Below are 27,758 nucleotides of genomic sequence, written 5' to 3'. Positions count from 1 at the left end.
TGTTTACTTCTCATTACAACTGGAACACACTAATATATGGCAGGAAATTATGTCATCGTGACATCACTATGAAGGAGTCGGGAGATTTTTTGTTTTTCAGCTAATAAGATCCGACTTTTAGTTGAAATGATTGACAGGTACTGATCACGTGTGTCACATGACGTCTTCTGTCCATCGTCCACCAGGTGAAGTACAAGCAGAGCGCGGTGAAGGCCACGAGTGTCGGAGTGACGCCGGAGCTGGAGCGAGTCCGACAGAACCAGGACAACATCAGCTCGGCAAGACACACACACACACAGTATATACACACACAGTGTGTTATACTTATTTTCTGTATTTGTGTGTGTGTGTGAACAGGTGAAGTATCAGCGCGGGCTGCAGGAAGTGAGGGGGCGGAGCTGCACTGAGCTGGACACGCCCGAGTACAGGCGTGTCAGGAAGTCACAGGACTCGGTTTCCATGGTAGCCGCCCAGGTTGCCGTGGCTAACGCCTGCTGTTGCCATGGGAGGAGCTAACAGTAGTGACGTGGCATGCTGGTTTGGAGACTAACACACACCTAATCCTGTGTGTGTGTGTGAGATAATAATAAAATATTTTAAAACACTTGCGTGTGTGTTTTTACTCGCTCACTGACCAAATGCACCCTAATGTGAGTGTGTGTCTACTTGTGTTTGTGTGTGCATGTGTGTGTCTCCTCGTGTGTGTGTGATATTGACACAGTGTGTTTCCCCTCCTCACAGGCCAAGTATCATGAGGACTTTGAGCGAGCGCGCGGCCGCGGCTACACGCCGGGATTGGATGATCCTAGCATGGAGCGCTACCAGCGGGCCAATCAGATGATGGGGGAGGCGGCCTATAGCAAAGGGATCCACCCACAGGCGATGGAGATGGACAGACGACCGGGAGGCATCATCGTAGGTCAGTGATAATATCATATTATGACTTAAATATCATGATAATACCGGTTCTTGACTTTAAAAATTTAAGATAAAAACTACCGCGTGTACGACTACGATTAACTGAGAAACAAATGTGACAAACGTGCCATTGGCCGTAAAAGTCGCAGTGTTGGCGTGAGTGGCAGCCATCTTGGAGTCTCACGTAGAGGTCATGTTGCTTTGAGTTTCCGAGTCGGGAATCTGAGTTCATGTTGTGTTCTTAAAATGGAACGTGTTTAAATCCTCACCACATATGAACCCGTCACTTCCTGCAGGTCTTGAAAAGTCTGGAATTTTGTGTTTTTCAACATGTTTTTGTCAGTAAAACATCATTTACTACATTCATTAATTCATGATTTTATTAGAATTAACTTTTCTACTAAACACAACAGGTGCACTCCTGGTTCACAGTGGTTTCCTTCAAAATAAAAGCCTTTGACAAAAATCTACACTGGACTTTTGACAGATCAAAAATCCAGTCACTTTGTTGACATGAGGACAGTGAATGTGCTGGATTACTGCAGCACGTCCACACACATGCACACACGTGGTCATAATGTCTTCCTCCTTCCTCTGTGAAGACCTGAAGGTGTGGAGAACAGACCCGGGCTCCATATTTGACTTTGACCCTCTAGAGGACGAAGTCCAGTCCAAGAGTCTCCGCAGGATGTCCGGTACTTCCCCTGGAAAAAAATAACAAATATGTGTGGAACTCACTTTTAATCCACTATCTCCCTTTGATCTTGTTAATCGCTGAGAGTCCATTCACAAAAACTCTTTGTTCTCTAGTTGTTTCCAAAACTGTCGCTCACTGGTTAATGCTAATGTTGAGTGTTTGATAAACATCACTTTTGATGTTAGCATTACAGCCAAGTTCGCTAAATAACAAATTATAGCTATTGTTTTGCTAACTCTTAAACTAACCTTTTTTTTTTTTCTTAAACACTGAAATTTCATCAATAAAAACACCATAGCAACATGTGATACTGTTAGCATTATATTAAATTTGCTAACATGTTAGCTAATCTAGATTTAGATCCACAGATTACATGGAATATCAAAAAAAAACCCACCATGGCAACATGTGAATATTGTTAGCACCATAGCTAAGATCGCTAACTCATAAGCTAATTTCATATTTAAAAAACACCATAGCAATAAGATGATACTGTTAACACTATAGCTAAAGATGCTAGCTAGCAAGCTAATTTAGTTAATTTTGAAAAATGCATGACATCATGTGATTAATGTTATGATTAAAGCTATCACTGTGATATTGACACACGGAAATATTCTTCTTGTCTTTTGTTGTTGCTTCTTTGTGTGTGTGTTTTCTCCTGTTAACACATTCACTGAACACACTTCCTCCCTCGAAAGACTGCTCATATAATGTGGATTAATAAATGAAAACACCACTTTCATCCTCCAGTTTCTTTTATTTATTTTAAATTGTTTCATAATTTCTGTCTCTCCATCTTTTCCTCTCCTGTTCCTGTGTCGCTGTTGTTATTCTCTGTCCTTTGCTGCCCCCTGGTGGTGGCTGGTGCTGCTGCTGCTGCTGCTGCTGCTGTTGTGTCTCAGAGCGTGTTGAGCGCAGGCTGAGCAGGCAGCACTCGCAGCACTCTCTCACCCACAGCCAGGCTCAGTCCGTCAGCTCCCTGACCTCTGACCTGTGGGATCGGAGCAGCGCTGACACTCCTGGTAACAGCAGCAGTGATAAGGATGTGTGTGTGTGTGTGTGTGTGTGTGTGTGTGTGTGTGTGTGTGTGTGAGAGAGAGAGTGAGTGAGAGTGAACTGACTCACTGTGTTTGCAGGTTTGAAGATCACTGTGTTTTTATTTAAATTAAAGAGAAAGTTCTGTGTGTTTTTGAACCTCTTTTTTTCTACCAACACGTGTGTGATTTAGCCGCTCAACAAAACTTGTGTCATAAAAGATCTACGTCATGGACGTCCATGATATCTTTAAGAACACGTTCACGTCTTTATCTCACTGTGAGACAGACTTTTCCAACAGGAAACTGAAGTTTGTAAATAACTCACTCTCCCACACCAAAGCCCATAGAGAAAGTCAGTCTTATTTTGACACTTTGGCATTAAAAGTCCTTCTTTCAGATTAAACTCAGTCACACAAAGTGACCACATGAGGCAGCAGTAGACCAGCAGCTCTTGTGTCCCTGTAAGCTAAAATCACTGATGTTTCTGGTGTTTCCTGAAGTTTGACTGACTCTCCCTCTTTCTGTCTCTATTTCTCTCTCTCTCTCTCTCTCTCTCTATCCCTCTCTCTCTCAGCTCCAGTCCTTCCTGGAGCGTACCATCAGGGCGTTCAGATTCAGCAGCAGCAGCAGCAGCAGTATCATCACGGATACATGCACCAGACCAGCATGTCATCGGTCAGATCCGTCACCTCCCCGCCACACTCGGCCACAATGGTATGCTCCGCCCATACACATGACCTGGTACATTCTGGGGATTTTCACTTTCACACATTTACACCACATGTTAAAGTTAGGCTCAGTAAGTGCAGATTGGTTAGCAGTAGCGTGCTACATTTACACCGATCTCAACTGATTAATCCCACCCCCTTCCTGTCAGCCCTTTGGTCAAAGCTCCTCCCCCAAACTTTAGACACCAAATAAAATGCTACATAAATGTCCAAATCTGTCCTGTCGGTACTTTCACAGAAGCTCCGCCCCCCAAATCAGTAGGAATCGCACACTTGCATGTACATTTTCTGCTAAAGCTAACTCTGCAGCAAGAGTTGCTAACAATCTGACAAAAACACGGAAAAAAAATAACAGGCAGAATTTACGTTTACTCGGAACATGCGATTTGATTGGCTGGCGCTTGAAAAGCTTGCTAACTAGTATGCTCTATTTGATCTTCACATCTCGTCATGATTCATACATAAACACTGCAGCAACATGTCTTTCATGTTAGCTTTGTTGCTAGGTTTGCTAACTAAAAACCAGCATTGTAATATTTGATTCGTGTTTGCGTTTTAGCTACATTTGTTAAGGTAATAGCGAAATTTGTCCATAGAGAAAAAATGACGCTAACTTCTGTGTCATGTGTTTTTTTTGCAGCGTGTTTATCGGGCACTGTACGATTATGCGGCTCAGGACCACGACGAGGTTTCCTTCAGGGACGGCGATGTCATCGTCAACGCTCAGCCCATCGACGAGGGCTGGATGTATGGCACCGTGCAGAGAACCGGGAAGTCGGGAATGTTGCCTGCTAACTATGTGGAATGTTGCAACTAAAGGAGAAAAAAAAGAGAAAAGAAAAAATAAGTAAAGTTAGACGTTAACGATTTCAAAGTCCCAAACGTGTTCTCTGGAGTATTCTTGGGAAATGTAGGTAATGTAGGTAAGCTACACAGAGCGTTTCATTTAGCTCGGAAGTCGGAATCAGGAACCACGTCACATGGCGTTTAAGTTGTTAGCTAAATAGCATGCTAAGCTAGTCCATATGTTAAACTCTTCACATGATATTTCACATTTAAAAACCAGCAGCATAACATTTCATTCATGTTAGCATTTTAGCTACATTTGCTAAATGTAATGGCTGAATTAGCAAACTAAGCTGGTATATTTGGAAAGCTTCATAGCTCTATTTGCTCACTGTTACTACGAGCTTTGCTAGCCAGCAGGCTAAATTCATATTAGCATACACAATTCACACTGATTCATGTCAGCTTCACAGCTAGGTTTGCTAACTTTTACAGCTAGCTTTACTAAGTAGAAAGCTAGCAACTCTATTCCACAATTTTGTACAAAGAATCACCAGACCAACATGGGGGATTCATGTTAGCAGTATTTACCTAGTTAACTAGTCAATTTGGTGTGACAAATGTTAGAATTATTGCTAGTTTAGTTACCTAGCATGCTATTCTAGTCTATTTGAGGAACATATTACATGCTATTTCTACAACATTGTAGCAACACAGAATGCCAACTTTGACACTGACAAAGAATCGCTAACAAACACTGAGTAACGACTGCAGGGGCGGCGCCGCAGTCCAAACTTCCGACTTCTGAGTGCAAGTGAAATGCAATGTGGGCTAACAGTTGCTGCTGGAAAAACACGGCAAACTGCTTAGCATGCTGTCGCTGACTTAGCTCTCAAGAAAAAGACCAACGCATGAAAAAGACGCGAAAGATTAATTTTTACGACAAACACGAAAAGTCCGTCACGTTTTTTTAATCACACAAGCGAAGAGAAGGCCAGAGGCTAATTTATCGTCTAATTCACCATTGGGATTAAAAATTGTTAAAAAAACAAGTTACGTGATTTTTCTTGGGCAAATTTAATATTCTTTTTTGTCTTTTATTTATTCTGAGTTTTTGTGTCGGTTAGTTTTCACGATATAAACGTTTTTGTCAATAGATAAAAGTTTTCACAGTTGCCGCCGTTAAGTGGACAAATGTCAACTGATTTTATAAAATATCGCAGTATTTCACTATTGATGTTTTCCCCCCACCCCTAACTTGCAGGATTTGTTTTTATGTTTTTTAGAAAGTTCCATTTTCCTCTTTCATGTTGTACGTTTGTGTTGGCGCGTTCCATTTATCGTCAGAACATGGAATCCACGAACTTCCCGCTTGGAAACTCGTAGCAACCTCACAAACCGGAGTTAGAATTGGCTACATTTTCTGTCCATATCACTTTTGTCCTAAATAATTCAGACACATTGTATGATTTAATTTTGCTTTGTACAATTGTCGCTACACTAATCTCCCCACTTCTCAACTGGAACACAATGAACTCAGGTTGCGACATCCGAGTACCAACGTAAATAGTACACAGTGTGTGTGTGTGTGTGTGTGTGTGTGTGTGGGCGAATAAAATCGTATTGATTTTTATAATTTTTAGATTGAGTAGATTATAATTTAGCAGATTAACGAGGATTCATATTTTAACTGTTTATTTTGCGGTTTAAAAAAACATAGATTTTATTATTTTTTCTTTTTTGTTTAATGTAAAGTTAAAGTCATTTTTGTCGTCACAGTTTATTTTACTTATAAATTTCATTCAATCTTACTTTAATATGTTTTTATTGACACGATGAAGATGACGATGAAGATGATTTCAGTGTGGAAACAAATAAAAGCACATTTATTAACACCGTGTCGGCTTTTTCTTCGTTTGTTCATTTATTTAACACTAGAGAGCGCTCAATCAAGATCAAGAACAAAGCACTGCTTTTATATACGTATGTATGTACATATACATGTATAGATTATACAGTCATATAATGAAGTTATTAATGATATAATTTCCGTTATATGAATAAATAAGTCATTGTTAAAAAAGGAGTTTATCTACACTGTAAAATGTAAAATCTCTAAAATTAATATTTAACATTTATTTGAGCTTTAAAGTCAAAATTCTGTTAAATATAGTTTAAAACTTTCAAATGATATTTAAATATATATATATATATATTTGAATTAAAATGTAATTTTGTTTCTGATACCACCCACCTAGAGTACAGTCATGAGCCACTAGAGGGCGTCTGTCCATACTTTTAGACTTGATAGTCAAAAGAGTTCAGAACATTAATGTAATGAAAACATTTTTCATTGTAAATCAAAATTGAATAAAATGAAGGCTTTCATTTTATTAGAACTTCATGTGCTTCCACAGATTAACGAATGCCTCTGTCATCATGTGGTAGTTTTCTGTTCTGTCCACTAGAGGTCAGACTAACCTCAGTAACTGTTAAACATGGAGGACAGCGCTGTGTCTCACAGTGAATTCATTCACTGATCTATTAGGAACAGAAGAGGAAACTAAAACACAGTTTTAACCAGCAGAGGGAGACAGAGAACACAACATGAAAGTGACGATCAGCGTCTTTATGACTTTATCACATGATTGATTTCTCCTGTGACTTTTTTAAACTTTTACTTGGATTGTGACTTAACACGTTATTACATCTTTTTCCACTTTATCACATGTCGTTTATTTCTACTGTGAGTTTTTTACACTTTATCACAAGTCGTTTATTTCTACGGTGACTATTTTACACATCAAGTCGTTTATTTCTACGGTGACTATTTTACACTTAATCACATGTCGTTTATTTCTACTGTGAGTTTTTTTACACTTTATCACAAGTCGTTTATTTCTACTGTGAGTCTTTTACACATTATCACATGTCGTTTATATCTACTGTGAGTTTTTTACACTTTATCACATGTCATTTATTTCTACTGTGAGTTTTTTACACTTTATCACATGTCGATTCATGTTGAGTTTGAATGTGGCCTCAGGTTTTTAAAGGGACATTGCATGATTTTCTGGGGTCAGAGGTCCTGGTCAGAGCAGTCTGTCAGATGGTCGTCTGTCAGATTTCAACTCTGCTGGGATCATGTGACCTCCGAGGTCGAGGGTCGTCCAACATGAGGTCAGTTAGACTTTGTGTAACCTGAGAAATTTACATTTATTTATTATTATAAAATAAAGTGTGTGTGAGTGAGAGAGAGCAGGTGCTTGATCATCAGCACCTGTGTTTTTTTCCTCATGCGTGTGAGCGCGTGTCCAAAACAAATGGGACTTGGGGCGTAACCTCGCGATACCCTCCCCTCTCTCTCTCCCGTGTGTGTGTGTGCGCGCAGGGGTTGTCGGGAGTTTGTCGGCTCTTCTTCAGATCTTCAGTTGCAGCAGCAGAAAAACAAACTTCACACTTTTTTTTCTCCTCCGCGTTTTTCCGTTTTTTAACCGAAACAAAACAAACAAAGAAAAGTAAACAACAACATCAAAGCAGCCGCAGCCGCGAGGAAAAAAAATCTGATTTAATTAGTTTAATTTGTGGAGGCGCGCGAGAGTCTGTGTTCACACCTGAACACGGTGGTGGTGGTGATGGTGATGATGATGATGATGAAGACTGAAGCTCAGTGAAGCTCAGTGAACTGAAGGAGGAGGAGGTGGAGCAGCGCGAGCTCCGTGTTTCCCGGGATTAACAGCGGCTCGTGAGTGGCGCGGACGCCGCGTGTAACGCTCTGAGCAACGGCTGAAGTTTGGAGCAGACGCGCGAGGAAGCGCAGTGAAGACGCCGCTGCGCGCGCTCTCTGTCCGGCTGCCACTCCGCTGCTTCTTCATCATCTCCATCTTCAGTGTTTGGATTAAAAACTGACTTCATCTTCTTCCTCCTCTTCCTCCTCTTCCTCCTCTCGTGGTCTCTGTGGGGGATTTTCCGTCAGTTTCCCGGGAGTTTCTCCGCTCATGGATCCGCCGTTGCGCGCTTCTTCTCCGGATGGGATTTAGCGGCAGAGAGAGCGCGCGGACACGCGGCAGCAGCGGCGGCGGCGCGAGGATGGTGTGACGGACAGAGAGAAGAGAGAGAAGACAGAGAGAGTTTCATATGTGAGTAAACAAATGTTTTCTCTTCTTTTTGTGCTGTTGTTGTTTAAAGGTCAGAAAACACAGCAGCGGTTGAACTTTGACCTTTTACTTGATCCTGACAAAGAAAACCAGCTGAACCTCCACACACACACAGAGAGACTTTTCTTTGTAGAAATACTTCATCACGTGACAGATGATGATTTAAATTGACTTTTATCTCTTTATTTATTCATTTATTAAGTTGACTCTTCTTCACCTCCTGTTTTTACTTCATTCTTTCTTTTCCTCCAGTCTCTCTGTCTGTTTGTCTGTCTCTCGCTCTGTCTGTCTGTCTGTTTGTCTCTCTCTCTCTCTCTCTCTCTGTCTTTCTCTCTGTATCTCTCTATCTGTCTCCTTGTCGGTCTCTCTGTCTGTCTGTCTGTCTCTCTCTCTCTCTCTCTCTCCCTGTCTGTCTGTCTCTCTGTCTGCCTCTCACGCAGAGCTCAGCTGAGTCTCTTTCCATCTATGAATCCTGTGTTTGTGTGAGAAGCTTCATTTCTGCTGCTCTTCATTTCAAAAACACTGCAATAATGTTGAAATTGAACAGTTTTTATGTGAATTTTACACTGAAATCCACACTATTTCACTCCTAAAAGAGTTAAATTTGATCTGAATCTTTTTCACAGTGTAGAAAAACACTGTGAATTTTTTTTAGTCAAATGAGTGCATTCATCGTCTATGTCAGCCTCTTATTTTATCATCATCTTGTGTATTTTCTTATTTACATGATATAGATATATAAAGTGACCAGTTTTCAACATTAGACGAGGAAAAAAAAAGTGTAAATTAAAAATTACATTTTCTCTTCAGTGTGTGAGGGGTGAAATACAGGAAATTCATCAATTCATCACTATTGTTTAATAATGTGAAAAAAATTGACACAGAGTTAAATAACCATGAGAAGATATTTTTAATGTGAGGATGAGATGATTAAAAATGAAAAAAATCAACAAATAAACAGATTTAACATCAGGTTTTAATCTCACATAAACCTCTTTAATATTAAAGTGCCGCAGTTTTGTTGACGTTGTTGTTGATTCAGGTTTTCTTGTCTTTAATAATGTATATCATTTACTACTACTATTAATTTACTACTAATAACCACAGAACATTTATGACCTCCGTGAAAGTCTTTGTGCTCGATGTCAGAGGCAAAAAAAAAGAATAAAAGGACAGAATTTATAGATAAACATTTAAGCAGTTGACGCAAAAACAGAATTTAAATGTTTCAATCTAGCTGAACAAAATAATAATAATATAATAATAATGTTGTTTTACAGTAAATAAATGTTTGTAGTTTATTTTTTTCTTCACATTTTGTCGCTTAAATCAACTGAATTAGACGTTGTTGACACAGAGAGTGTGTGTGTGTGTGTGTGCGCATGTGTGCGCACGTGTGTGTGTGTGTGTGTGCGTGCACTGTGTTTGTCTGTCAGCTGTGTTCATCAGAGTTGCCCTCTGACCTTTGACCTACCAGCTCTGGTATGACTGCAGCACAAACAGTGTGTGTGTGTGTGTGTTAAAGATCGTACACTGACGAGGCATTAGACACGCCCACCATCAAGAGCTAAAGTGACACGCCCACTGTGTCATATTTTAAAAATGTGTCTGAGACTTTATTTAGACATTCTTTAACAGGAAACTGAAGTTTGTAAACCACTCACTCTCCCACACCAAAGCCCATAGAGAGAATCAGTGATTTTAATATCACACACACAGGAGTTGTTGATCCACTGCTGCCTCCATCACTAAGTTACAATGTCTTATTTTGTCACTTCTGCATTAAAAATCCTTCATTTAGATTTACCTCAGTGACACAAAGTGACCACACGAGGCAGCAGTAGACCAACAGCACCTGTGTCCCTGCCAGCTAAAATCACAGAGAGTGACCCTGCAGCTTAGGCTGTGACCTTTGACCTCCTCCTCTAAAGTTGCAGTAACAGCTGTTTGACAGCAGGTGTGCGACGCTGCGTTCAGGTCACTTCCCGTAAACTGTGGCTTGTAAACACTGATGTCACAGGTTTTAGCTAAGCTAGTTATCAAGATAACACCCACAAAGATAGTTTGTTCATTTTCTTAATGAAATGTTTGTCAGCTAGAGTACATTAGCTTGCAATCTTGCTAGGTGGCCAACTTAGCTTTATGCTAACAGTATGAATAAATTAGCTTAATAGTTAGCAAGCCAGTTGTAAAGCTAACATTAATCACATGTTGATGAATTATAATCCAACAGACAAGATGAATTGTTTAGCTAACCTACATAAAGCTAACACCCACAAAGATGCTACGTAACTTTTATTAATGAAACATCCCATAATGTCTTTATCAAGTGACTAAATTAACTTATAATAACGCATTTTGCGATTCTTTCTGACACAAATCAATTGGACTAGATTAGCTTGTTAATTAGCAATGATAGCTGTAACATTAGCATAAAACACATGTTGTCAATGTTAATGTACTAAATTAGCATGCTAGGTAGGAGGATGTACAATAATGCTAACGTGTTGCTACATTTGTCAAATTAGCTAAATTAGCTTGCTAGTTAGCATTGTTAGCTATAGGAGTGTGACAAACATTGTTTTGATTTAAGAAATGCTAATGTAATGTTTTATCAGACGTACAAGATTAGCATGCTAGGTAGGAGAGTTAGCTATAATGCTAATAAATTAAGTCAAATAAGCTACATTAACTTGCTAGTTAGGGAAGCTAGTTAACGGCTAACATCAACTTGTGACCACAATGTTTTCAGTCTGTGCTGCACAGAAATGGTTTCTGTACGCAGCTGTGTGCTAATATCACAGGTGGGCGTGGCCACATGTGCAAGGTACACGATGTAGCAGGTGATGATCCCTCAAACTTTGTTACAAACACTTCGTCTATGCTCAGTAACAAGTGTCACAGCGTTACATCGCAGCGTGTGAGAGAGAGAGCGTCTGTGTATGTGTGTTTGTGTGTGAGAGCGAGAGCGTGTTTGTGTGTGTGAGAGAGAGAGAGAGAGAGTCTGTGTGTGTGTGAGAGAGAGAGAGTGTGTCTGTGTGTGTGAGAGACACACAGAGTCAGGGATGTGTCTGAACCTGTGTGTGTGTTCGTGAGAGAGAAAGAGCGTGTGTGTTTGTGTGTGTGAGAGAGAGAGAGAGAGTGTGTGTGTGTGTGTGTGTGTGTGTGTGTAAGACACAGAGTCAGGGATGTGTCTGAACCTGCATGTGTGTGTGTGTGTGATAATGTGTGTGTTTGCTCAGCACACCTGACCTTTCCTGTGCTGAGACAACACGAGCTGCTGCTGTTTGACGGACGGGGACGAGGCGAGGACGGTAATGGGTACGAGGATGGGGACGGGGCCGGTTATGGTGGTGGCCGCGCTGACATCACTCTTGCAGTCTGAAGCAGCTTCCTGTTTGTTATCTTCAGCCTTTGTGTCGCTGCTGTATGAAACCTGAACACAGCTTTAAAAACCTTCACCAAACACAGTTTGCTTTACATGAACAGCCGTGTTTGTGTGTCGGTTGTGTCTGTTGTTTGTCGTCATGGTCATTAACTTCCTGACACACGCACACACACACACACGGGTCTCTGCTTGAAAAACAGCTGAACATTAAAAAGGCTGTGACATCAGCATCTATAAACCACAGTTTACCTGAGCACAACGTTGCACACCTGCTGTCAAACAGCTGTTACTGCAGACTTTAGAGAAGGAGGTCAGAGGTCACGGCCTAAGCTGCAGGGTCACTGTCAGCGGTGGTTGAAGGGATAGTTCCTACTGTTAAGACAGACTTTTCTAGCAGGAAACTGATATTTCACTCTCCCACACCAAACCCCATAGAGAGAATCAGTGATTTCAGCTCACAGGGACACAGGAGCTACTGGTCTACTGCTGCCTCGTGTGGTCACTTTGTGTCACTGAGGTCAATCTGAACAAAGGATTTTAAATGCTGAAGTGACAAAATAAGACATTAGAACTTAGTGATGGAGGCAGCAGTGGATCAACAACTCCTGTGTGCTGTAATGTTAAAATCACAGATTTTCTCTGTGGAGTTTGGTGTGGGAGAGTGAGTGGTCTATGAACTTCACACATGGCGATCATAAATTTTTTTTTTAATTTGTTACCTAAGGTTTAACAAATGCACACACACTTCTTTTGGTATGATGATGATGATGAAACACAAAACCTTCATCTCCTTCATCAGTCTGAAGAGTGTGGAGGTCAGAGGTCAGAGGTTGCACTGTGATCAGGTGGATTGTGGATGTCTTTTTCTCCTTGGCCTAAAATCAGTCTGTGATTTATCTCCACCCGCTCAGTGACACGTCCACAGCTCTGCTGCTGTCTCTGAGCGTAAATCAAACGCACCTCGGGCCGCTCGCATGCCTCCATGTCTGCGTGCCGCCGCGAGACGATTGGCCGACGTGTGTGTGTGTGTGTGTGTGTGTGTGAGAAGGAGAAGCTGGTGACAGAATATTCCTCCATCTTTTCATTAACGCTCCTTGTGTGTCAGTCTGTATGTGTGTGTGTGTGTGTCAGTCTGTGTGTGTGTGTGTGTGTGGTTTATAGCTTCAGAGGTGCAGGTCACAGTTATCAATCACACCCTGTGGATGTGTTCGCTTCTCAATCATCACAGAATCATTCAAAATGTAGAACACACACACACTCACTGTGATTTCACCTGTTCATCAGGATCACCACCCTGTGCTTTGGGACTAGAATCCACACCTGTAACCATAGCAACAGCAGAACCGTAGCGACCAGTGTCGCCACTAACAGCAGGCCCAGTGGAGTGTGTGTGTGTTCTCTCTTCACTTCCTGTCTGAGACTCTTTATGATAATTTAAGATCGGAGTTTTGACGTGTTTGGATTTTTCTCTTTACACACAACTTTGATCCTTCAGTGTGTGTCACTGTGTGTGTGATGTTTGAAATCTTTGTTTCTATAGCATGTGTTAGCGTGTCTGTGTCTTGGTTAAACGTGACTCAGATGAGCCGATGATTAAATCTTGTGTGCAGCTGCAGGTGGTGTCACAGCTGATGATTTGGTTTTTTTTGACGACAACTGTGTCAAACACGTCCGTCTCTGTCTGTCTGTCCTCTTGTCTCTCACTCGTCTTCCTCTTTCTCACTGTTTCCTCAGAGAAATCTGTGTTCACGTTCACTTATGAGGAATGAAAGGCCTATGAAATGAATGAATGCATGAACTCAAACACTGAACGAGCTGAAAGTGACAAAAGAACGTGTGGTTTGAATTTCAGGACGTCACTGATTTGGTCTTTAACTCTCACCATACATGCGTACGTGTGTCTGTGGATTTAAGAACGCATGAAGAACCCCATAGAGAAAATTAGTGGTTTTAGCTGGCGGGGACACAGGAGCTGCTGGTCTACTGCTGCCTCGTGTGGTCACTTTGTGTCATTGAGGTAAATCTGAACAAAAAATCCCCTTTGTTGCCATGTTTAGGGATCACAGTCAGCTGAACCTCATGGTTCTCAGTGCAGGGGGCGCTCACAGTGCAGTTAGCACTAACTACGCCATATCATTACCTCACACAACACAGGGAAAAAACAAAAAATACTAAGTATAAATTTAATATATTTCTAATTTGTTTTGATTCTCCATTGATTTCTGTTGTCAGAAAATAAAAATAGCCGATAAGGACTTGATTAATAACAGTAATGACGTTGTAATGGTCAGTGTTTACAGTACGTCTGTGAGGATGAACAGGAAGTGAGGAGTAGTAACCGTAACAGTTGGAGAGAAAAGTGGTCATAAAAAGTCATCAAACGATTTCTCTGTGTGTCTCAGATGGGTTTTATTTTCAGGTATCTCTGTGCTGCAGCGCTTTGTCTCTGTGTCTCTCGAGGACAGTCAGTGTCTGGATCTGTTTCAGACCAGGACTGGACCAAAAAAGCTGGTCCAGGTTTAAATAAGCTGCTCATTTTTTGTTTTGTTGTGTCTTTGTGTGAAATGGTGACTTGCAGGTGATTTAAGTGGCCGTCGTTGCCAGCCGTGATGGAAGCGTTCAGAGCCGCCGACGGCTGTCTTTGTTCTGGCAGACAAATGTTCCAGCTCAGGGTCGAGACACGGCTGGACGGAATCCCAGCATGCACTGGGAGTGTGACAGGGAAACACCCAGACTGAGTGTTTCTGTTTTTTGTTTTTTTTTGAAGCATCGCAAACTTTTCATTAAGACACGCTGACAAAATCGCTAGAGAAAAAAACACTCACTCTCCCACACCAAACCCCATAGAGAAAACCAGTGATTTTAACATCACAGCACACAGGAGTTGTTGATCCACTGCTGCCTCCATCACTAAGTTACAATGTAATTTTTTAACACTTCGGCATCAAAAGTCCTTTATTCAGATTGACCTCAGTGACACAAAGTGACCACATGAGGCAGCAGTAGACCAGCAGCTCCTGTGTCCGCGCCAACTAAAATCACAGATTTTCTCCATGGGGTTTGGTGTGGGAGAGTGAGTGGAAAAACTTAATAAAATCAACACCAGTTCAAGTCTACGATATCTTAAAACATGTTCACGCCTTTATCTCACTGTTAGACAGACTTTGTAAACCACTCACTCTCCCAAACCAAACCCCATAGAGAAAGTCAGTGATTTAAGCTCACAGGGACACAGCAGCTGCTGGTCTACTGCTGCCTCCATCATGAAGTTCAAATGTTTTATTTTGTCAATTCTGCATTTAAAGGTTTACAAAGTATGTCTAACAGTGAGATAAAGACGTGAACACTTGAAGTAGATATCGCAGATTTTATTTGCCTAGCCATTTGTTTAGTGGCTTACTCTCACTCGTCGTGTTAATAATGCTCATTTTATAACGATATCTTAAGACTTTCTGCAGCGCTTAAACGTCATAAATCAATTACCTCCCGACATTCAGAGTTGACTGTTGAGCTTTAAAGAAAATCAGTTAGTGCTTCAGTGATGTAATAATGACAAAAGATTAAAATAACATCCGAAAAGAATCTGAAAGTCTAAATATAAACGTGTTAAATGTTTCCGGCTCGTTGTAGCTCGTCTTTCTTTGCTCTCGTTGGCAGTGATGAACAAGCTTCAGCTGCTCTGTGTGTGTGTGTGTGTGTGTGTGTGGGGTCACGGTCACTGCGGGGGTCGTCGGGGTTAAACTCGTCCACCAGAATAACCTGATGCAGGTTCATGACAAAAATAAGAAAATTGTGCGTTTCTAGGTTTTTCTCTTGTTGCTGCTGCTTAAAGCTGCAGTACGTAACCTTTGTTTGTTCCCTGTGGACGGAAACGAGGGAGCGTTTGTGTGTATGCAGCAGCAGCGCAGGGGCGGGCGGAGACGAACTGTCGGCGAATTCACTCCTGAAACTGGACGCTTGCAAACGCTTGTTTGCATTTTCAGTCAAACTCCACCCTCTTTTTTTGCAGCAGAATCATGTTACGAACTTAATGTTTTTTTTCATCAGTTTGAGGATGTGAAGGTAATGAGGTCAGAGGTCATGAAGATGTGAAGCCACTCTCATGTTGGATTGAATCTCAGTGTTTAAGAAGGCAGACGATGTAGAGAGAGGCGGAGCCTGATGACAGGCGGAGCCTGATGAGAGGCGGCCATGTTCATCAGCATGAGGATGACAAGGCCACTTCCGTGTGTGTGTGTGTGTGTGTGTGTGTGTGTCCTTGCTGCTCATGTGCTGCTTCATCTGTTCACTCGTTGAACAGACAGGAAACCGTCCGTCTGATAATCCATCAGCTCACACACTGACAACACGACCTTGTGTGTATGTGTTTGTGTGTGTGTGTGCACACAGGAAATAGACTGGACAGAGTCTCTCCTGGTTTTTTTCCCCCGTTTTCGTTGTTATATGTAATCAGATTTCACTTTGTAAAACCACTCACTCTCCCACACCAAACCACATAGAGAAAATCACACACACTGGAGTTGTTGAGCCACTGCTGCCTCCACCACTAAGTTTAAATGTCTTATTTCATCACTTTGGCATTTAAAATCCCGACACTCGTCCTGATGACACAATATCCATCTGTCGAATTTACCTCAGTGACACAAAGTGACCACACGGGGCAGAAGTAGACTAGCAGCTCCTATGTTCTATGGGGTTTGGTGTGGGAGAGTGAGTGTTTTACAAACTTCAGTTTCCTGTTGGTAAAGTCTGTCTCACAGTGAGATAAAGACGTGAAAGTGTTCTTAAGACATCGTAGACTTGAACGGACATAGGTTTTATTAGGTTTCCTAACAGGAAACTGAAGTTTGTAAAACACTCCCACACCAAACCCCATAGAGAATATCAGTGATTTTAGCTTACAAGGACACAGGAGCTGCTGGTCTACTTCTGCCTCGTGTGGTCACGTTGTGTCACTGAGTTAAATCTGAACAAATTATTTTTTGTACTGAAATACCAACAATACGAGACATTTGATCTTATTGATGGAGGCAGGAGTGGATCAACAACTCCTTTGTGCTGTGATGTTAAAATCACTGATTTTCTCTAAGGGGCTTGGTTTGAGAGAGTGAGTGGTGAAGATGCAAAAATCACAGACAGAGAGAGGAAGTCCAAACAGAAACTGATTTAATCAGCCATGAGGGAACACACACACACACGCAAAGAATAACAGAATTGAGGAGACAAGGTGGGGAGGAGAGACTCAAGTAGGATAAATCTAACTGGGTCACAGAGTGTGTGTGTGAATGAGAGAGAAAGGCAGAATCAATAGAAAGCCTATTAAAGTGATCAGTATCATGTCAGCTCTGTGTCAAGAGAACACACACACACACCAGAAAATGTTTTATGTTTTCACACGTCTCTGTCTTCCACAGGTGTTCACTTTGATATTTCTCTATGACACAGTGAATTTAAGTGATGTGACCACAGGTGGCCGTTTGTTCACGGATCATATTTCACTGGCTTTTGAAGAATCAAAGAAATAAACATTTCATCGAGAAACGAAAAAGGTTTACGTGTTGTATCGCAGAAGTGGAGCGTGTGCGTGTGCGCGTGTGTGAGCACGTGTGACAAAGCTATAAGAGGGTGATGAGCTCGCTCATCTGACCTCCTTTAGTGCTAAATTAAAATGAACCTGAATATTGATGCCTAATGAAGGAAGGTGTGTGTGTGTGTGTGTGTGTGTGTGTGCGTGTGCGCGTGCGTGTGTGTGTGTCACACAGAGATGATGAGGCTTAAAAAGCAGACACTCTGGGAGATTACCTCAATATGAGTCTGGAGGAAGAACACACACACACACACACACACACAGATGTTCATTCGCTGAGTCATGTTCCACTCATTCCTTTTTTTGTTCCCTGAGCCCTGATCCTGATCCTGATCTTACATGTGTGTGACCTCACAGATGGTCGAGTGGATTGATTGATCAGGTCTGACACTCACAGGCCACTTTATTAGGTACACCTGCTGTTTCTACGGTGACTGTGTACCTAATAAAGTGGCCACTGTAATATCTTGTTCAAACTCTGACTGTACATACTTTTCTTTTGACTTTCTCTTTTCTTTTCCTTCTCTTTTCTCTCACTGCAGTTGCTTTGAACAGTCACATGTCACTTAGGTGTGTGTGTGTGTTCAGTTCTAAACAGTGCTCTAATAATATCTCATAGATTAGTTCACTGTGTGTGTGTGTGTGTGTGTCCTGGTCAGTGTGGTGTGACAGTGGCTGAAACAACATGGCGGTCAGAGGTGTGTGTGTGTGTGTGCGTGCGTGCGTGTGTGTGCGTGTCCCAGTTTGAAAGTGACAGCTGAGCAACGGAGCAGTGACACAGGAGAGGTGGAACGACAGATATGCCAGGGAGGAGGAGGGAGGGAGGGATCAAGAGAAGACAGGGAGGGAGAGAAGAAGAGGGCGAGAAACAGTTGTAGGAGAGGAGGAGAAAGAGGAGGATGGAAAGGAGAGCAAGTGGTGGATGAAGAGGAGGAGAAGCAGGATAAAAGAGGGAGAGAAGAGATGGAGGCGGAGAACAAACAAGAGATGAGAGGACAAAAGTCCTGAGGAAAGGAAAAAGTGGAGAAAAAAGGAAAAGAATAAACGAGAATAGATGGAAAAAAGGTGTTTGTTTTTACTTTTATGGACATGAACCTGACCTTTGACCTCCTGACCCATGATGTTTGTTTATTTGTGTCTGAAGTGATGAAAACATCATTGAACGTTTGAAGGACAAACAGATCACTGAGTTCACAGGGAAAAAGTGAACATGCGAGTGAGGGTGTGAATAATGAATGTGTGAATGTGTGTCACTCACTGTGTGTGTGTGTAAGTGTGTGTGTGTGTGTGTGTAAACACCAAAGATTAGCTTCATCTTCCACGACCTCCATTGACAGCAGCGTGATGTCAGAGTGTAACCACAGCTGAAATGTGAAACTGACACCGACCTGACCTCTGACCTCGACCTAAACTACACAGTACACTACAGTTCAGTTTAAGTCCACAGTCAGACTTTATTTCACTGTGAGACAGACTTTTCCAACAGGAAACCGAAGTCTGTAAACCACTCACTCTCCCACACCAAACCCCATAGAGAAAATCAGTGATTTTAACATCACAGCACACAGGAGTTGTTGATCCACTGCTGCCTCCATCACTAAGTTCAAATGTCTTATTTTGAAATTTCGGCATTTAAAATCCTTTGTTCAGATTTACCTCAGTGACACAAAGTGACCACACGAGGCAGCAGTAGACCAGCAGCTCCTGTGTCCTCGCCAGCTAAAATCACTGATTTTCTCTATGGGGTTTGGTCTGGGAGCTTTAGTGTTTTACAAACTTCAGTTTCCTGTAGGAAAAGTCTGTCTCACAGTGAGATAAAGACATCAACATGTTCTTAAGTACATTGTAGACTTAAAGTGATGTAGATTTTTTATCAGTTGAGTGTTTTGTTAATTGGCTAAAATCCCCTTTGTTGCCATGTTAGGGATCACAGTCAGCTGAACCTGAACTAGCCACTAGTTTTATGTATGTACAATAAAATCAATGATCTAACTTAATGCAAAGTTATTGGCTTGAAAAAAAACAAAAACCCTCAGGACTAAACTGACCTTAACCATAACCAGTTAATGACTAACCCTAACCTCAACCTAACAACAGTTCCAATCTTAGTCCTAAACTTTAACCAGTTCCTCAGAAATGAGGGTCTGCCTCATTAGGACCAGGTTTTGGTCTCCATGAGGACTACTGGTCCTGACGAGGTCAGTGTTTGACAGAACACACACACACACACACACACACACACACACACACACACACTGACAGTATCAGTTTGTGAACAAACAGCTGCAGCATGTTGGGTTGCCAGGCTTCTGTTTATCCCCTTTTCTATGTCAGGGTCATTTCTTTTCACACACACACACACACACACACACACACACACACACACACACACACACACACACACACATTGTGTCATCTGTGTGTGTGTTCCCTCCTTCCTTCTTCTCCTCTCCTCCTCCCCCTCTCTCGTCTTCTCTGTGAATCATTCATCCCAACACTCGTCCTGATGTTTCCTGAACCTTCTGTCTGAGTTCTGATTGGCTGAGAGCACAGAGCCACAGGTGTGTGAGTCCTTGCCGTCCATGTCTGATTTCCCCTGAGAGTGTGTGTGTGTGTGTGTTTAATTAAAGCCTGACTCAGTTCCTCCTCTCTCTTTTTTTTCTTGTTTACATGACACAAACATTTTGTTTACTGTTATTTAGTTTCAGAGTCTCTGTTCCAAATGTGGTCAGGTCATTAATGAATGTCAGCACTGAGGAAACGTCTGCAGGTTCTTTGTCTCTGCTTGTTCTGGTGTGTGGTTGTACGATTTAACTGTTAGCGCCCCCTACTGCTGAGAACAAGACTTAATAAAGACTGAATAAAATCTACGTCAGTTAAAGTCGACGACATCTGAAGAACACGTTCACGTCTTTATCTCACTGTGAGACAGACTTTTCCAACAGGAAACTGAAGTTTGTAAACCACTCACTCTCCCACACCAAAGCCCATAGAGAAAATCAGTGATTTTAGCTGGCGAGGACACAGGAGCTGTTGGTCTACTGCTGTGACAAAATAAGACATTTGAACTTAGTGATGGAGGCAGCAGTGAATGATGTTAAAATCACTGATTTTCTCTATGGGGTTTGGTGTGGGAGAGTGAGTGGTTTTACAAACTTCAGTTTCCTGTTAAAAAAGTCTGCGTAACAGTGAGATAAAGACGTCAACGTGTTTGTAAGGTGTTGTAGACTTAAAATGACGTTGATTTTATCAGCTGAGTCTTTTGTTAAGTGGCTAAAATTGTGTTTTTCCTTATTTTCCCACTGGTGGCCATTTTGTTTTTCTGAGAGTAAGTGTGAGTCATATCAGCACACTTTATTTCCTTCCCTCTGTCCTTGCTTCCTTTGATTATTTTAATCATTTTTCTCCTCCTTCTCTTGCTCTCATTCCTTCTTTATTTCCTTCTCCTCCATCGTCCGCTGCTTGTCTTCATTGAATCACATGACTCATTAGCCTCATGTCTTGTGTATAAACTGAGCGCCGTCACATTTTGACGCTGTGTTCGTTATCGCCGCCTCAGCGGCAGCTTTCTTTTTTTTTGAGTCGTTAGTCGCATTAAAATGAAATTAAAGGAAAACGTGCGTCAGTATCCGCTGCAGCCAGCTGTCCAGACGAGGACATTTACTAGTCGTTTAGTCCCACACGCTGAAGTGGTGAAGTGACGAGTCAGCGAGTGAACGTTTCCTGACTGTTCCACGCCAGGCTTGTAAATAAAGGTTTGAATTCAGTGGTCGTGAAGTGATAAACAAAGACAACAACAGGGTGAAATAAGAGATAGACACAGGAATAGAAAGCTATGTGTCCTTGTGTGTGTGTGTGTGTGTGTGCGCACGTGTGTGAGCATCTGTGTGTGTGTGTGTATAATCATCCTTACAGAGCACGAAAACAAGACTTTATGTTTAAAAAAATATAGTATATAATATGAAGCTTAGCGTTAGGCTAGTTGTAGTAGAAATAGTTTGTCATTACTTCCTGTCAAAACAAGTTACAGCAGGTTCATGGAATTTAAATAAGATAATCTTATGTTACGTTCTTCGTAGTTGTTTTTATAACAATAATAATAATGAAGATATAATATGTAATGTTATATATGAGCGAAATATCACTGCTGTTGTCCACTGGCACTGCTAACATTAGCTAACAATGACTAACCGCAGATTAACTCAGAGGTGGGGACATTTTAATTTTAAATCTGCTGACTCACCTGTTAGCTCAGCTGTTAGCGCATGCTAAGAGCGATTGAGCTGACATGACCTGAGGGGAGGGGCTTATGTGAATGTCTTCAAAGGACTTGTACATCAAATAATATACATTTTTGTGTTATTTTTAGACAAAGTTGTCGCAGGTAAACAAATCATCCAGTAACTGCACCAGTGAATCCATAACTAAGTTGATTGGCAGCTATGGATTAACATGGATTAAAAGGTTTAAGTGTTTTTTTCTTGACTTTTCAGCTTTTTAAATGTGAATATTTTCTGGTTTCTTCTTTCACAGTGACAGTTACATAAATGTGAAGGATAAAACAGCTCGGGGTTTCTGTCACCCTCCTCCCTTGTTTCCTTTGCTTGTTTCCTAACTGGGCGTCCTGCGTGGTGACCCGTCACAGAGAGTTGGATCATTTTACTGCTGAAGGTGCTTTTTCTGTTTCTGTTGACTGATCGTCTCTGACTGATCGTCTCTGACTGATCGTCTCTGACTGATCGTCTCTGACTGATCGTCTCTGGTTTGTTCTTCATGCTGTTGTTGATGATGATGATGATGATGATGTTGTTGCAGAACTGACTTTACCTGAATGTCTGTCCATGTTACCATCACATCCGCATGCTGCTGCTCATGAGCTGCTGCTGACTGTGTCTGTCCTCATTTTATTCTTAATTTAAGCAGATTATTTTGAATTACAAAGATTGTTTCACTCGGTGGAAACGTGGCTAAGGAGAGGACATTTGTTCAAAGTGAGGACATCTTGTTTAAGTGTGGACATTTTATCACGTGAGGACAAGGGGTGAACATGTAGTGAACAGAATATGAGATTAATCCTTGTTTTTTTTACTCAGAAACACAAATAATTCTGTATCATAATTTCCATCTAATCTGTGTCACACACAGACACACACACAGAGAGACAGGAGCTGCTGTCAGTTCATATTCTGGTGAAGGTTGTGTTGACGATCACGTGTTTTACAGACGTCAGAGTCGACTAATAATCACAAAAGAAAAAAAACATTTTTTTATTTCTTAGAAATAAAACTTAATATTTTAACAAAAAGAAAATAAAAAAATCTGTTTTCACGATAGCTTAAAAATGTAACATGTTTATTATATTCTCTGGTGTGTGTGTTCTTCTGTTTTCAGAAGAACACACAAAAAATCTAATCATAAAAACATCTCCAGTTTAGTAAAAGTGTGATTGTACGTGTTTGTGAGAGTGTGAAGAGTTTGTCATCAACACAACGCTTTGAGATGACGCACACACACACAAACACACTTTCTCTCTCATGTTTGTCTGCCAGTTCTGTCGTCTGCCTCTTTGCCCAAAATCTGTGAATCATTTCCTGTGTTGGTCTGAAACAACAACAGTGTTGATGGTGTAGTTGATGTAGTTAGTGTTGATGGTGTAAGTGTTGATGGTGCAGTGTTGATGTAGTTGGTGTTGATGGTGTAGTTGATAGTTAGTGCTGATGGTGTAGTTGATGCAGTTGGTGTTGATGGTGTAGTTGATGTAGTGAGTTGAGTTAGTGCTGATGGTGTAGTTGATGATGTGTTGATGTAGTTGAGTGTTGATGGTGTTAGTTGATGTAGTTAGTGTTGATGCGTAAGTGATGTAGTTAGTGCTGATGGTGCTGATGGTGCATGCGCAGTTGGTGCTGATGGTGTAATGGTTAGTTGATGGTGTAGTGTGATGGCAGTTGGTGTAGTTGGTGTGATGATGTAGTTAGTGCTGATGGTGTAGTTGGTGAGTTAGTGCTGATGGTGATGATGTGATGGTTTGTGCTGATGTAGTTAGTGCTGATGGTGTTGTAGTTAGTGCTGATGGTAGTGTTGAGTGTAGTTGTGTTAGTGTGAAGTTGGTGTAGTGCTGTTGGTAGTTGTTGATGTAGTTAGTGTTAATGGTGTAGTTGGGGTAGTTGATGTAGTTAGTGTTGATTGTGTAGTTGATGTTAGTGTTGATGGTGTAGTTGGTGTGTTGGTGTAGTAGTTGGTGCGTTAGTTGGTGCAGTGTGATGTATGATGGTTCAGAGATTGGTGGTGATGGTGTAGTGATGTAGTTAGTGTATGGTGTAGCTGGGGTAGTGGTGTAGTTGATGGTGTAGTTGATGTTAGTGCTGATGGTGTAGTTGATGTAGTTGGTGTTGTTGGTGGTTGATTGGTGTGATGATGAAGTTAGTGCTGATGGTGATGAAGTTAATGATGGTGTATGGTTGATGGTGATGGTGTAGTGTAGTTAGTGCTGATGGTGTAGTTGGTGCAGTTAGTGCTGATGTGTAGTTGATGAAGTTGGTGCTGATGTGCTGATGTAGTTGGTGTTGAGTGTGCTGATGTAGGTGCTGAAGATTAGTGTGATGGTGTAATGTGTTGATGGTGTTGATGATGTAGTTAGTGTTGATGTGTAGTTGATGTAGGTAGTGTGATGGTGTAGTTGATGGAGTTAGTATGGTGCAGTTGGTGTAGTTAGTATTGATGGTGTAGTGATGTGATGGTGTGGTGTAGTTAGTATTGATGGTGTAGTTGGTGCTGATGTAGTTGGTGTGATGGTGTAGCTGATGTAGTTGGTGTAGTTAGTGTTGATGGTGTAGTTGGTGTTGTTGGTGTAGTTGATGTAGTTGGTGTTGTTGGTGTAGTTGATGTAGTTGGTGTAGTTGGTGTAGTTGATAAACATTACATTACATTACATTACATGTCATTTAGCAGACGCTTTTATCCAAAGCGACTTACAAAAGTGCATTTTTTTGGGTACAAATAAGAGCTAGAAGTAAGTAAGAGCTTCAAGTAGAACAAACTATGAAGTGCTAGTCATAAGTGCGATGTACAAGTTTTTTTTTTTTGTCGTCTTAGTCGAGGTAGAGTCGGAAGAAATGTGTTTTTAGTCGGCACATTTCGGCACATGGTGTTGATGGTGTAGTTGATGTAATTGGTGTTGATGGTGTAGCTGATGTAGTTAGTGTTGATGGTGTAGCTGATGTAGTTGGTGTTGTTGGTGTAATTGATGTAGTTAGTGCTGATAGTGCTGGTGTAGTTGATGTAGTTAGTATTGATTGATGAAGTTGGTGCTGATGGTGCTGATGTAGTTGGTGCTGATGGTAGCTGATGTAGTTGGTGCAGTTAGTGCTGATGGTGTAGTTGGTGTTGTTGGTGTAGTTAGTGTTGATAGTGTAGTTGGTGTAGTTGATGTAGTTAGTATTGATGGTGTTGTTGGTGTAGTTGATGGTGTAGCTGATGTAGTTGGTGTTGATGGTGTAGTTGTTGGTTTTGATGGTGTTGATCTTAAAGCAGCAGCAGATTTTCTCAGAGGAGAAAAGTCTCACGTCACACGTGTGTCCACCCTCCACCCTGTATCACCCTCATCCTCTCACACAGTGACATGAAGGTGGAGGAACTCAGAAATCAGTTTGAACAGAAATGAAACAGAGAATATGACACTGGCCCCTCCCCTTCGTTCCCGGAGCCAATTGTCTGCTTTCTAACAGAAGTATTAAAACTAATCAGTAATATATTGTATATTAATGTAGTTATTATTATTATTATTATTATTATTAATGTTAATAATGACATCTTCAGAAGCTGGATGTAGAATATTTGGACCTTTTTAAAGGTTCAGTTTGTAACACGAGGAAGAGGGAGGGAGGGAGATAGAGAGGGAGAGAGAAGAAAAGAGCAAATGAAGCGTATGCTCATTCTGTTGGAGCTCTCTCTTTCACACACACACACAGCAGGAGGAACAGTGAGGCACATACTGTATCTAATGAATAGCTGAAAATGTATGTGAAGAAAGGACTATTATACTGTATGTGTGTGTATATACACACATACAGTATGTGTACAGTATACTATATATATATAGGTGACGTTTACATCCATCAGCCTGTGACATCATCACCACGGCTCCACATTACCAACACATTTACACATTTGTGTCGCTTTGTCAACCACTCTCCCACACCAAACCCCATAGAGAAAATCCGTCATTTTAACATCACAGCACACAGGAGTTGTTGATCCACTGCTGCCTCCATCACTAAGTTCAAATGTCTTATTTTGAGAATTCGGCATTTAAAATTCTTAATTCAGATTTACCTCAGTGACACAAAGTGACCACACGAGGCAGCAGTAGACCAGCAGCTGCTGTATCCACGTGAGCTAAAATCACAGATGCTAGTGGGATAGTGAGTGGAAAAACCTAATAAAATCAACATCAGTTTAATTCTATGATATCTTAAAATCATGTTCACGTCTTTATCCTCACTGTTAGACAGACTTTGTAAACCACTCACTCTCCCACACCAAACCGCATAGAGAAAATCAGTGATTTAAGCTCACGGGGACACAAGCTGCTGGTCTACTGCTGCCTCTTGTGGTAACTTTCTGTCACTCAGGTAAACCTAAACAAAATACTTTAAATGCTGAATTGACAAAATAAGACATTTGAACTTAGTGATGGAGGCAGCCGTGGCAGCAGCGTGTGGTGTGGGAGAGTGAGCGGTCTACAAACTTCAGTTTCCTGTTGGAAAAGTCTGTCTCACAAGACGCAAACATGAACTGACTGAGGTGTCACATGACTGTAGGTTGATTTAAACATGGTGCATCAGTGTGTCTGGTGTTTTCTCTCTGTATCTGTGTGTGTGTGTGTGTGTGTGTGTGTGTGTGTGTGTGTGTGTGTGTGTGTTACCTGAGGGCGTTGCTGGTTCAGCCTCTGCTTCATTTGTGTTGGTGCTTTGACCCAGAAACCTCAGACTCTTCTTCTTCTTCTGTTTCGTAACATCTTCTCTTCATCCGTCAGCCTGTTGTCAGGCTCGCAGAGTTCCATTTTACCCTTGAGCAAGGCAGCAGGAGGCAGCCTGTAGTTTGGAAAATAAGCATTCTATATGTGCGGAGGTGTAAGGGGTTAGGGTTAGTTTTTTTTGCATTAGAATTCACTTCACTTTTTTGTGGACTTTTTTTGTTCGTTACTCTGAAACAAACCACTTCCTGTGTGCAGCGTGTGAACAACTGGGCGAAACTGTGTGAACTCATGTGACCATCTTTTTATTTAAAGGTTACGTACTACAGCTTTAACTTGAGCCTTTAGTGGCTAACTAATCAACTAACTAACTAATTAGCTAACCAACTAACATATTTGATCACATAGTGAGAGAGGTTAATTTACAGGAAGTCATCATACTATATGTGTGTGTGTGTCTTTCTGTGTGTATCTGTGTGTGTGTGTGTGTCTGCGTGTGTGTCTCTGTGTGTGTGTATATGTGTCTGTGTGTGTGTCTGCTTGTGTGTGTGTGTGGGTGTGTCTCTGTGTGTTCATGTATGTCTCTGTGTGTGTGTCTGTGTGTGTGTGTGTCTCCAGACCATCTGCCTTGTGTCCTAATTGAAAGATTGGACAGGCCTCGTTTTTCAGCCTTTCATGCAGTTATTCTTCACAGCTCCCAAATCTGATTTCTGAAGTGTGTGTGTGTGTCTGTCTGTCTGTTTGTGTCGCGTGTGTGTGTGTGTGTGTGTGTGAGACTGAGTGGATGACAGCTTTTGATAAGAACGGAAAACAGAGCTACATTTCCCTTTGATGTGGACACACACACACACACACACACACACACACTGATGTGTGTACAGTACAGTAAGTCCTGATGCTCTGCTCTGGTTTCCATTCTGCTCCGACACTTTGTCACATACTCACTTTTGAGTTTGTTTGTCATTAAAAAGGAAAAGAAAGAGACGAGAAGACAAGATTAGAGATGAGAGGACGATTTAAGAGACGAGAGGACAAGATTAGAGATGACAGGATGAGATTGGATACGACATAACAAGATTAGAGATTAGAGACGAGAGGAAGAGATTAGAGATGAGGACGATATCAGAGAAGACAGGAAGAGATTAGAGATGAGAGGGTGAGATTAGAGATGACAGGATAAGATTATTGAAGAGAGGATGAAATTAGAGACAAAAGGATGAGATTAGAAATGAGAGGATTAGATCAGAGACGACAGGATGAGATGAGAGGATGAGATTAGAGATGACAGGATGAGATTAGAGATGATAAAATAAGGTGAGGATTAATTTTGCGTCTCAAATAACGCGTACATTTGAAGAACAGAAATTGACAGGAGAGGACGAATGAAATGACAAGAGATTAGATTAGATTAGAGATGAGACATAAGAGATGAGTTAAAAGATGAGACAAGATAAAAGACATGAAAAGATACTTTTTATCTACT

General features: G+C 41.4%; 2 protein-coding genes across 5 annotated transcripts in view; both read left to right on the top strand.

Annotated features, from left to right (window-relative positions):
• The window catches only part of nebl (nebulette), a 52,804-nt gene extending 47,280 nt beyond the window's left edge, over nt 1-5,524 (top strand). The window contains exons 5-9 of one of the 2 annotated variants that reach the window (XM_044027315.1): nt 742-919; nt 1,521-1,613; nt 2,521-2,640; nt 3,230-3,369; nt 4,024-5,524. In XM_044027315.1, the coding sequence (XP_043883250.1) occupies nt 742-919; nt 1,521-1,613; nt 2,521-2,640; nt 3,230-3,369; nt 4,024-4,200 (708 nt within the window). In that variant the 3' untranslated portion in view covers nt 4,201-5,524. The remainder of the gene's footprint in view (nt 1-741; nt 920-1,520; nt 1,614-2,520; nt 2,641-3,229; nt 3,370-4,023) is intronic. The other variant, XM_044027323.1, reaches the window with a different exon arrangement.
• Nucleotides 5,525-8,285: 2,761 nt separating this feature from the next.
• LOC122768823 (sodium channel protein type 4 subunit alpha-like) overlaps nt 8,286-27,758 on the top strand; it is a 97,601-nt gene continuing 78,128 nt past the window's right edge. For all 3 annotated transcript variants that reach the window (XM_044025114.1, XM_044025097.1, XM_044025106.1), the window contains exon 1: nt 8,286-8,308. The gene's annotated coding sequence lies outside the window, so the exon portion shown is untranslated. The remainder of the gene's footprint in view (nt 8,309-27,758) is intronic.

Source organism: Solea senegalensis, linkage group LG1 (assembly GCF_019176455.1).
Source record: "Solea senegalensis isolate Sse05_10M linkage group LG1, IFAPA_SoseM_1, whole genome shotgun sequence".
NCBI lineage: Eukaryota > Metazoa > Chordata > Actinopteri > Pleuronectiformes > Soleidae > Solea > Solea senegalensis.
This window is presented reverse-complemented; position numbering and strand designations above follow the sequence as displayed.